This window comes from Brassica napus, chromosome A4, assembly GCF_020379485.1.
Source record: "Brassica napus cultivar Da-Ae chromosome A4, Da-Ae, whole genome shotgun sequence".
Classification (NCBI taxonomy): Eukaryota; Viridiplantae; Streptophyta; class Magnoliopsida; order Brassicales; family Brassicaceae; genus Brassica; species Brassica napus.
The window spans coordinates 8,393,495-8,405,724 of NC_063437.1; the positions used below are offsets into that span (position 1 = coordinate 8,393,495).

The following is a 12,230-nucleotide window of genomic DNA, read 5'->3' on the forward strand; positions in this document are numbered from 1 at the left end:
GGTCAAGCAGGACTTATGGATTCAATTGCTATGGGCTGGCTGGATCATAGCGACGGGAGAGAAGAAGGGAGATCTGAGAGTATTGTGGCTAAAATTAGTAATTGTCGTCATGAAATTGCTAAATGGCGGAAAAATAATCCACCTTATGGAAAAGAAAAAATAAATGATCTACAACAAGCACTTGAAGAGGTACAAACAGATAATACAAGATCGCAGGAGGATATTCTCGAGGTGTCTAGGAAATTACAAGATGCATATAAGGATGAAAAAGAATATTGGCATCAGAAAAGTAGGAACATGTGGTATTCTTCTGGGGATCTTAACACGAAATTTTATCATGCTTTAACCAAGCAACGAAGGGTTCGTAACAGAATTGTTGGCCTACATGATGCTGCGGGAAATTGGATTACAAAGGATAATGGTGTGGAAAAAGTGGCAATCGACTATTTTGAAAATCTATTTAGTACCACTTCTCCATCAGATTTTGATGGTTTTCTGACAGAGGTTACACCGGGTATCACTCCTCAGATGAATCAACGTTTGCTGAGGCTAGCGAGAGGAGGAGGTCAAAGAGGCTTTGTTTATGATGCATCCTGAGAAGGCGCCAGGACCGGATGGCATGACTGCTCTTTTTTTCCAACACTCCTAGCATATTATTAAGAATGATTTGATAGAGATGGTGAATAATTTTTTGGTTTCTGGAGAAATGGACGCAATGTTAAATATCACTAATATTTGTATGATTCCAAAAACGGAGAGACCTACAAGGATGACGGAATTGCGGCCAATTTGCCTTTGTAACGTGGGATATAAGATTATTTCTAAGGTTTTGTGCCAGCGATTGAAAATATATCTTCCCTCACTCATATCTGAAACTCAATCGGCATTTGTGGCAGGAAGGTTGATTTCTGATAATATTCTGATCGCCCAGGAAATGTTTCACGGATTGCGAACAAATAAAGCTTGTCAAGGAAAGTATATGGCAATTAAGACGGATATGAGCAAAGCGTACGATAGAGTGGAATGGGACTTTATTAAGGCCCTACTACAGAAAATGGGTTTCGATCTCCATTGGATCAAATTGATGATGGAATGTATATCATCGGTTCAATATCGGGTACTTATAAATGGTCAACCGCGGGGCCTCATTGTTCCACATAGGGGCTTACGGCAAGGGGATCCTTTATCGCCTTATTTATTTATTCTCTGCACTGAGGCCTTAATTGCAAATATAAAAAAGGCGGAGAGAGGACAACAACTAACGGGAATGAAGGTAGCTAGAGCTTGTCCGTCGATATCTCATTTGCTTTTTGCGGATGATAGCCTCTTTTTTTGTAGAGCGCAAAAAGAAGAATGTCAAATTATTCTTAGGATTTTAAAGGAGTATGAGGCAGTTTCAGGACAGCTAATAAATTTTGAAAAGTCCTCAATTCAATTTGGACATAGGATTGAAGAATCCGTAAGACAGGAATTAAGGGATATTTTGGGCATTCAGAATCTTGGAGGGATGGGATCTTACCTTGGTCTTCCAGAAAACCTGGGGGGCTCAAAGATTCAAGTTTTTAGCTTTGTTCAGGATCGATTAAATAGTAAGGTCAATGGATGGACTTTCAGGTTCTTTACAAAAGGAGGAAAGGAAGTGATCATTAAATCAGTGATTACGGCATTACCAAATCATACGATGTCGTGCTATCGTTTACCTAAAGCAACCGTGAAAAAATTGACGAGTGTTGTATCACAATTCTGGTGGAGTCCAGGGGGAAGTACAAGAGGTATGCATTGGAAATCATGGGATAAAGTATGTATAGATAAGGATGAAGGAGGGTTGGGGTTTAAGGATAACACAGATTTCAACACAGCAATGCTTGGTAAACAGTTATGGCGTCTAATAGAGAAGCCAAATACTTTATTCGCTCGAGTTTTTAAGGGTCGGTATTTCAGGAATGGGTCACCTCTGGAACCGATTCGTTCATATTCTCCGTCATATGGCTGGCGGAGTATCGTCTCTGCTAGATCTCTGGTAAGCAAAGGACTAATCAAAAGGGTGGGATCAGGTTCTTCCATATCTGTATGGAATGATCCATGGCTCCCAACCACTAGCCCGAGACCAGCTAACAAAAATCAACACAATTTATACCCGGACCTCACAGTGGAGTCTCTCATTGACTCCTCATCACGTACTTGGAACTCACAGGCAATTCGGTTTTTGGTGGATCCACAGGATGCAAAAATTATAGAAAGCATTCCTTTGAGCAGGACTCGGAGGGTAGATACTGATGGATGGCACTTCACCAAAAACGGGAAATACACGGTCAAGTCAGGATATCAGGTAGAACGGATCTATCCAGACAGAGAGAAACCACCTTTACTGATTGGTCCCACAGTGGATGTTCTGAAAGCCTTATGCTGGAAAATACGGTGTCCACCAAAGTTAAAACATTTTCTTTGGCAATTGCTGACAGGATGTATAGCAGTGAAGAAGAATTTACAATCAAGGGGATATTTGTTGTGCAAGATGTGGAGCCCAGGAGGAATCGATAAACCATGTGTTTTTCGAATGTCCTCCAGCACTTCAGGTTTGGGCTCTTTCGAAGATTCCATCAAATCCATATATTTTTCCAACAGGTGCTCTTTTCACAAATATGGATCATTTATTCTTGAGAGTACTTCCACAGTTGGAAGATCATCAGTTTGCGTGGATACTATGGTACATCTGGAAATCTAGGAATAATAAAGTTTTCAGCAATTTGGATATGGATCCCATGGACACACTCAAATTAGCGGAAACAGAATGGCTGAGGCACAAATAGTGAACGAACAAAGGACAACACCACAGATAGGGAATATCATTTTGCCGTCAATTCCAGGAAGATGGTGTTTCACAGATGGGTCATGGAAAGAGGAGGATATGTATTCAGGACAAGGCTGGCTTAGTACCTTAGAAGGTTTTGATGGATTGTTGGGGGCGAGGAATGTTAGGACCAGTCTTTCTCCTCTTCATGCGGAGATGGAAGCGCTCCTTTGGGCTATGGAATGTATGAGGAATTTACGTCAGTTTCAGGTTACGTTTGCAACGGACTGCTCTCAATTGGTGAAGATGGTTTCGGAACCTGAGGAGTGGCCAGCATTTGCAAATTATTTGGAAGATGTGAAGACCCTGAAAGAGATGTTCACCCAATCAGAGATCATCTATATACCAAGGACGCAAAATACAATGGCGGATAGACTAGCACGCAGTGTTAGACAGCAGCCGTCTTTTGTCGTTCACATGGATGCAGATCACCCAGTTTGGTTTACAGAGTCAGTTTGAGTCTGTAAAAGTTGATGACAAAAAAAAAAATATTATTTAATAGTAATTTTCCTTTCTTTAAATCCTAATCAAAAGATAATTGGAAAAGATTATTTGATAATAATTATCCTTCTAATATTGTGACATGTGTTTAAATATATAAAAGATTAAAAATATATATAAAATAATAAAAACGAATTTTGAAAAACTACTTTTAAAAATTATTTAATAGTAAAAACGATTTTTTAAAAATATTTAGTAGTAATGTTTTTAGAAATTTTCCTTTTTTAAAATCCTAAAAAATAGTTTTGAAAAGAGAAAAAGACTAGAATAGCACTAAACCAAGTTTTTGTTCCCAAAGTAGCACTCAAGGCTAAAAGTCACAAAAATAGGTTTCATTAAAGAGGTAATATACACTTATACCCCTTGGGTTAATTAATCCAAACCTTAGGGTTTAGAGTTAAGGGGTGGGGTTTTGGAATTAGGGTTTAAAATTTTATAAAAAATAAATTCTAAAATAAAAAAATAAAAATTTTAAAAACAGTTTCAAAAAATATTTTTAAATTATAAAAAGAAAATTTGAAAAAAAAAATAAAAAAAAATTGAAAAAAAAAATTTGAGAAAAAAAATTTGAAAAAAAAATTATAAAAATTTTCGAATCTGAAAACATATATTCTGAAACTATAAAAAAAAATTTCTTTTTTTCATTTTTTTTATTTTTATTTTATTTATTTTTATTTATTTTTGTTTGCTTATTTAATTTTAAACCAAGGGTATTATGGATATTTTACCCTTTAATGAATGTCATTTTTGTGACTTTCTCCTTCTAGTGCTATTTTTGAGACATAAACTTCAAAAGGTGCTATTATTGACAATTGTCCTTTTGAAAACAATGTATTTAATATAATTTTTATTTTCTAAACTTTTAATAAAAATATAATTATAAAATATTATATTGATCTTGGTTCTTCAAAAGTGCTAATTAACATGATTGTGACACATGGTAGTTATATATTTAAAAATGTGATATATGTTAAACTATATCACAATCAAAAATATATATACTAATATAATAAAAACGAGTTTTCTTAAAAATTAATTATAAATATTATTTAAGAGTCTTATTATTTTTATTATTGTAATTATTATTTTGCATTATAATGTTTGTTTTAAAAGATAGTAAAGATAGAGAATTATAAAAGATAAACATAAACTTTTAAGAAAAACATAATAAACAAAAACGAATTGTAAAATCCTAAAAGTACAATAAATTATTAATATGAAGAAAAACTAACTTTAAAATAATTAATATTACTGTTTTAAAAGCATAATGAAAAGAAAATTGTAAAAGTACTATTATTATTTTCTTATAAGTAAATAAATTTCATTTTTAATAGATAATTGTAGGTTAAACAATTATGACAAAAAATAAGTACAAACATTTACATCTATATTTAGATTTAAGCTTCCATATATTATTTTTATAAAACACAATAGTATTTACATGAAAAGTAAAACTTGAGTATTTTCTTTTAATTTCTTGAACTCAACTTATTATTATCCTTATTACATCTTATGATGCTAGCATAACTTTTAATTTTGTTGTTATTGTCGTACATAGGTATGTGTGCATATGATAAATATGTGTTTGTATGTATAAGAAAAAATATAAAAATAATTAAACAGAATTTTTCTTTTAAAAATAAAATAGTTGTATAAAAATCTAAAAGAAATAAAATAATTATTTTATTTTCTAAAATCTTAAACAAAATTGTAAGATAGTATTTAATATTTTTAATTGTAAATAAAAAGAAGATTTATAAAATAGAATGTTTTGTTTCTTTAAATCCTAGCAAAATGAAATTTTAAAAACTTATTTAATAAAACATTAAATTAATACATAAGAACATGTATAATGTTGTCATTGATTTGATTGGTGTATTTAACGTTCATTTCGTTTTTACTTTTCATTTATTATTTTGGATTGTGTTCAGTTTAAATGTTTACATATCGTATTTTCTCTAATCTTTAGTATAAATTTTATAACAACTCATCTATAGACCATGATTATAAAATACAAATATTAACTTGAACTTATGTATGAAAATGTTTTAATTATAAAATAAATCGCAAACAACATATGCAAAAAACAATCATAATACTATAATAAAATGATTTATTATTTTATGATTTTTATTAAATTAAAACATCAAACAAAAACCGGTTGCAACGCAATGGGCTCATATCTTGTATATATAATAATAAAGAAAAGTAACAAATGGCATTTGGGCATATATGATGGAACACGTTGAAAACTATGTCAATTTCTTGTTCCTTTCTATACGTCAATAATAAATAATACAATAATCTTATTGATTCGCATACCAAATGAGACTAGTCTCTCTCTCAGTCTTTATATAAAATACAAAACCTCATCACAGTTTCGTACTCACTCGAGACTCCAGGAAATAAGAAAGAAGAAAGAAGAAAAAATGGAGAATCTATTGGGTCTTCTCAGAATTCATGTGAAGAGAGGTGTGAATCTCGCCATCCGAGATATCGCAAGCAGCGATCCATACATCGTTTTTCACTTCGGAAACAAGGTAAAAATAATCTATTTTTGGCCTCTTTGTATTTCACTTTTAGTATCTTTGTCTGAATCTGTCGAAGCAGAAGTGTTTGTTACTAAATAATCTGTGTAGTGAAAACTCAACTGGGTCTTTCGATATTTGACAGCGGATCACTTATTGTTGATGTTATATGTCTTCAACATAATCTCACCAAGAACAGAGATTTAAGGTGTTAAAGGCCATTTTCATGGGGTCTCTACACTGAGTCCCTAGTTAATAAAAATTGAAAGTAAAGAGAGTAGACACCGTATTATAGTCGACAGACATATACACAACTCTAAGAAACTCAAAAGACAGAAGATTCATATTTAGTGGTTTGTTTTATTAAAAAAGAAAATTTTATTTTTAAGGGACTTGGAGAGTCTCTCTAGGATAATGATGTCGGACTTGAAGCCCTGATCTTGACGAGAAGTCTTTTTGATTCTTGAAGTTTTACCTTTTAAGTATATGTTGGAAGAGTTGTGAATTAATGGTGTTTATTGTCTTAACCTAATCTAAATTAGCGGTTAAACATTTGGATATCTTTCTTATTTGCTAGTGTTGATTAAAAATTGATGAGTTAAGTGGAGAAGGACGCATGTGATTTTCTTTTTCTGCGCAAAAAGAAAAAGTTAAGACTGTGTTCATGATTTGATAAAAAAAAAAAAAAGACTGTTCATATTTGTGGTCCTTTTACCATGTGATAAATTGGAATATTGGTACTCTTTTACTCTTGACTCCATCAATCTCTCTTCTTTCTGTCAACATCAATGCTCTGTTTCCACGACGAAATAATTGAATGATAATGTGTGATATGTATTCTTTTAAATATGTTTTCCTGATAAATTGCCTTTTGATAGTTCTTGATTCTTTTTTACTTCATGAGTTAATTGCAAATATTTTTAAAATTTGCTCACTTGACACAGAAGCTGAAAACCCACGTGGTCAAACAAAGTGTAAACCCAGAGTGGAACGATGATTTGACTCTTTCTGTTACTGATCCAAATCTCCCTGTTAAACTTGTAAGTGATCCTTATTTACGTTTTATTTCGATTGACCGTTAAATCGGGCAAGCTAGCTTCACTAGAAATGAAACATTCTTGTTTATGACGTAGACGGTTTACGATAAGGACTTGCTCTCGGCGGATGATAAGATGGGAGAAGCAGAGTTTAGCATTGCTCCATATCTTGAAGCCATTAAGTTTCGCCATAAGATCCAAGGAGGACTTCCCAATGGAACCATAATAATGAAGATACAGCCGAACAGACAAAACTGTCTGTCTGAAGAGAGCCACATTGTGTGGAACCACGGCAAGCTTGTTCAGAATATGTTCATTAGGCTCCAGAACGTAGAAACCGGAGAGGTTGAGCTACAGCTCGAGTGGATCGATGTCCCCGGTTCAAGGGGTATTTAAGTCACTTCATGTCATTCCAATCCTATCCGGTCTGATCCTTATCCCTTAGCATATATGGTTTAATTAGCCATTGAAGAATCTCAAATTGGTTATGTAATAAGCTCTCTTTTCTTTTGTTCTTTTCGAGTCCAAAAAGTGTGCAAGTCCATGAGGACTGACTTAGTAAGTGTAACATTTGGATACTTAGTTATATTCCTCTCTCGTTTGCTTGAATTGGCTACGATTCAACTAATCAAACCTCTGTGAGATGCTAAATTTATCATTGGAACTTAAACATGCGAAGTTTAGATCGTACAAAGAATCTTGCAACATTATTTCTTACCCTCTCAAGTTTCAGGATGTGTTCTTGTGCATACAAAGTTTAGGGATCCTGTTGTGATAATGATCAATAGAATATTCTATTATTAAGTTTATGACGAGTTCCACTATAATAAAGATAATTGTTAGAATTTGATTATTAGGAGTTTAAGATGAAGAATATAGTAACTAATTTAGATAGAATGCTAAATCTGAGATGAGATAGAGAGATAGAATTTAGAGAGAGGAGAGAATTGAAGAGGGAAGTTTTATTCTCCTTAATCTTAATATATTTACAAGAGTTGTCTATATGTAGACTTACACAAACAATGAACAAAAGATGAGATAGATAGATTGTGTCAGATCTCCAACAACTATATTTTCAAAATTTAGATCTGCCAACGGCCACAAAAAAATTCATGAGTATCTGGTCACAAGAGGATGGTCGGTCATTTATGGTTGCACAAGTATGATTGACCATTGCCTTGTTTTATTTCTTGTTTCGTGTTTCTGGTCACATAAGTATGGTCGACCACCTTTGGCCAAAGGTGAGATTTCTCTTGTGTTTGATTCTTTATCTCAACTTTCTTCTTCATGTCAACACTCTCCCTTGACCATATGGACTGACATAGCTTGGAAATCATGAAGATTTCTTCACTAAAAATCTTAGTATTAAAAATTTAATGGGACAAAACTATATTAAGGGGAAAAAGTGAAGTTTTCTTGCTTATGGAATCATGGCCATGAGATGTCTATGAGTTTGGACTTGGGATGAATGACTCACATACATTTTTGTTTATATTCTTTGTGAATATATCTGCTAGCTGATCTTCGCTCTTTGTGTAGCATGGCAAGATAACTCTTTGAACTACCATCTGCCAAAATGTAACAATCCACTTCAATGTGTTTTATTTTCTCATGAAATACTGATTTAAAGAGACATACTTCAATTCCTAGAAAGTACTTTAGTTCACCTATATCTTTATTTAAAAAAAAGACGGACTTGAGGAAGGCTTTGGTGGATTGGATACCTTCCTTGTCACTTCACGTGATGATGATATCATCAACAATACACAAGGCGATAACAGTACCTTGACTAGAGGGAGTGAAGAGGGTGTGGTCAGCCTCATATCGCCTAAAGCCTATACCAATCAAAGTGGTGCTTAGTTTGTGATATCATGCCCTTGGTGATTTCTTCAATCCATATATATATCCTTCTTTAACCTCAGCACATTTCATGATTTGACTAGATTTCCAATCCAAGAGGAGGATGCATGTAAACCTCATCATCTAGCTCTCTTTGGAGAAAATCATTCTTCACATCCATCTGTCTTAACTCTTACTCTGAATAGGTTGCAAGCAAGAGAACAATCCTTATTGTATGGAGCTTTGTTAATGGTGCAAAGGTGTTCACATTATCTTCTCCATAAGTCTGAGTGAAGCCTCTTGCAACTAACCTTCACTTGTGTCTTTTCACCTTTTCATTGCTCAAGTATTTAATGTAAAGACCAGCTTGATTGTCATTGCCTTCTTGTCTTTTCGAAGCTCATATTCATACCAAGTGCCATTGACAATCATGGCATTAGTCTCATCACCTATAAACTCTCTCCACTCTTTATGCTAAGAAGATGGTTGTGAGAGTCTTTGAGTTAATTTTCGAGCAGCTTTGTGAAAATCAGTCCACCTCTCCTTTGATTTAGGTGCAAAGGTTTTTTTTTCCATAAGCATTGTAGGTGCAGTCCACCCTGGTTCTACAGCTGTCCATGCATGTTCTTCTATTCCCCTGATAATATGGTGAATCCTCACTTTCCAGTGTCTGAAGTTGCCTTCATCTAGCATGAGTTATTTTTGTAAGGCTCAAGTTCTTTCATGGTTTCCATGTTTTCTGCAGGATCTCGACCTGGTATAGACTTAGGCCTACTAAGGTGATCCACTCTGATACCAAATCAAAGTTTGCAGAAGACCAATAAATATAAAAACACTTGCAGCTTCAAAACCACTTATCTCATATATTAAAAATCACTTAAAAATCTTCCTAAATCTGTTTAATTCAATTTACTCAAGGTCACATACGACTTGAGACGGACCAATGAATGAATTTTTCCTAAGCACAATGGTCGAATTGCATTCACCAATTGCCAATCAACCGCTGTCAAGAACAACCTCTTGAACAAGTTATTTCTCACTAAAAACGTCGATCCTAACCTAATCCCAAGATCACAATATATATAATGTGTAACACAATATTTTATTTTCAAAATATTGTGATAACACCGTATTTGATTGTTTCATGCGAAAACCACATCATTGTTTCAATAGCTGACTGCCACATCTTCTTTCCATAACCGTTCTTTTAACTATGTTTAACTCTTTATTGTGTGTATGACACTAGACGCTGCTCCATGCCAAACCACCATGAACAAACTCCTTTTCCGTAAGCTTACAAGAAGTTGTGGAGAAACTATAGGAAAAAGAGAAGTAATAAGTGGTTCTTGGACAATGGAAGCACTTTTTTTTCAAGCAGATATGACCAGGGCGGATGTACGTTACGACGAACATGGTCAAGTGCCCGTATAAAATTTGATTTTCTTTAAACTATCATATTAAAATTAAGCTCAAATTTCACTAAAGTGCATCCGGCTAGTTCAATATTTATGTTAATACCTCCGACTAAATGTTTTCCTAGATCCGCCCCTGTAACCCGAGTGACCTTTACTACACTTGGTTCACAAGTAGCATCGAAGATAGACCTTGCATGTTATGATGTATCCTGAGGAAAAAGTCAGAGGATATAGAAATGGAACTGGAGCTGTTTACAACGATGTTATCATATCTGCTCGTGTTACCATTCACACGAAGTTGAATTGGGCCATATGGATCACAAGTAGCATCGAAGATAGACCTTGCATGATCATGATATATCCTGTTGGAAAGTCAGAGGAGCTGGAAATGGACTGGAGCTGTTTACAACAACATCATCATATCAGCTCGTGTTACCCATGCACACAAAGTTCAATTGGGCCAATTTGGCTTCAGCCCATCAATACCAACCTCGTGCTTGGTAGCACAGTTGCACTCATGTCGTTTTGTTGTTTGTCTAGCGTTAAATTTCAACCTCGAATCCAAATAAAGATAAGAGGGATACACATTTTGTAATGTCTAGCTCTCAACATCCTCTTAGTCCATTAGATGGTATATGGCCTTCATTACCTATGGTAAGGGATGTCAAAAGCATATGATTGCAATTTGCAAGGCATTACACACAAAACTAGGAAATCATAAACCATAAAGTTTTGATAATTACATATTTAGTCAACAATGATCAAGTCTTGATAATTGCATCTTTAGTCCTAAAGTTTCTGCTTCTTTTTATTTGGACCCAAAGTATACACATTTGAAATAGTCTTCGATTTCACTTCTAAACTTTTAATTATGCACTCCACACCATGTTAAATGCAAATAACAAATATATACATTATACACATCTAAAACTTTATAAACTAATTGATATTATAAATTCATATTTCAGACTTTATAAATTAATTGATATTATATTTATTTAAGATTAGATACCATAAATTTTTATGTGGTATCTATTTCATTTAATATATAAAGTCAAGAAAGCTTCTTTAAAAACATTAATTTTAATATGGAATTGTAGAACTATGTAATCTCAAACTTCCAAATTTACATATGAAATTGTAGAAATATGTATATATCTCAAACTTTCAAATTTACATATGAAATCGTAGAAATAGTTATATATCCCATGTGATATGCATAATGAACAACCAAATGCATACACATAATGAAACTTAAAACGATATAAATGAACAAAAACAAGATACTCAAAATCATTAAAATCATCAAATATTATAACTTGATTTATAACTTGATCAGTGTACAAAAGCTCCTGGCGAACATGTTTTTTTAGTGAAACTTATACAAGTCAAACTCAGGGTTCGAATGGTGACCGCAGTTTTGATAGTATAAGCGGTACGGAATTAAAGTGCGGTACGGTCCAAGTGTTGTTCATGCGGTTTGTGGGACGAGTGCGGATTTGGTTGAAAAAGTAGTGCGATTTTGATTAAAAAGTAGTGCAGTTTTGATTAAAAAGTAGTCCGGTTTTGATAAAAATAATGTAAAATAAATATATTGTTACACTTAGAATTTTTTAATTAATGATAATGTTATTTTATTTTTCTTTATTTTTTATAATTTTCAATATTAGAACTTATTTGAAACAAATTTCATATATATATATATACAAATTTCATATATATATATATATATATGTATTTATATATTATATTTTGATTTAACTACCAAATTAAAATGTGTAGTTGTTTTAGTTTGTATATATTCTAATAAAATACATATTTATTATTTATGAAAAATTATGAAAATTTTGAATTTTCTTTAATTTTTTAAGATTTAGATTATTTATTAAAGTATATACTTGTATTGGATTATTTTCTATTGTTAATAAATTATTATATAAAATAGTAGTGTAGCCAAATTCTACTTTGGCCTTGATGATGTCGTGCTGTTTTTGATATAGCATTATTAAAATAGTAAAGTCTGAGCCAATTAATGTAAAAGTTTTTTTTTTCAGAATAA

At 32.9% G+C, this 12,230-nt stretch overlaps 1 protein-coding gene across 1 annotated transcript; it reads left to right on the plus strand.

Annotated features, from left to right (window-relative positions):
• The first annotated feature begins 5,581 nt into the window (after nucleotides 1–5,581).
• LOC106445880 (protein C2-DOMAIN ABA-RELATED 1) lies at nucleotides 5,582–7,526 on the plus strand. The gene is made up of 3 exons (XM_013887520.3): nucleotides 5,582–5,892; nucleotides 6,825–6,920; nucleotides 7,014–7,526. The coding sequence occupies exons 1-3, from the start codon at nucleotides 5,782–5,784 to the stop codon at nucleotides 7,311–7,313; spliced, it is 507 nt and encodes a 168-aa protein (XP_013742974.2). The 5' UTR covers nucleotides 5,582–5,781; the 3' UTR covers nucleotides 7,314–7,526.
• The last annotated feature ends 4,704 nt before the right edge of the window (nucleotides 7,527–12,230 follow it).

Bases quoted from the DNA above. Each gene is read 5' to 3' on its own strand.
- LOC106445880 (XM_013887520.3), top strand. From the start codon at position 5,782: ATGGAGAATCTATTGGGTCTTCTCAGAATTCATGTGAAGAGAGGTGTG. The intron at 5,893-6,824 runs GTAAAAATAATC...CACTTGACACAG, and splicing joins TTTTTCACTTCGGAAACAAG to AAGCTGAAAACCCACGTGGT. The intron at 6,921-7,013 runs GTAAGTGATCCT...TTTATGACGTAG, and splicing joins CAAATCTCCCTGTTAAACTT to ACGGTTTACGATAAGGACTT.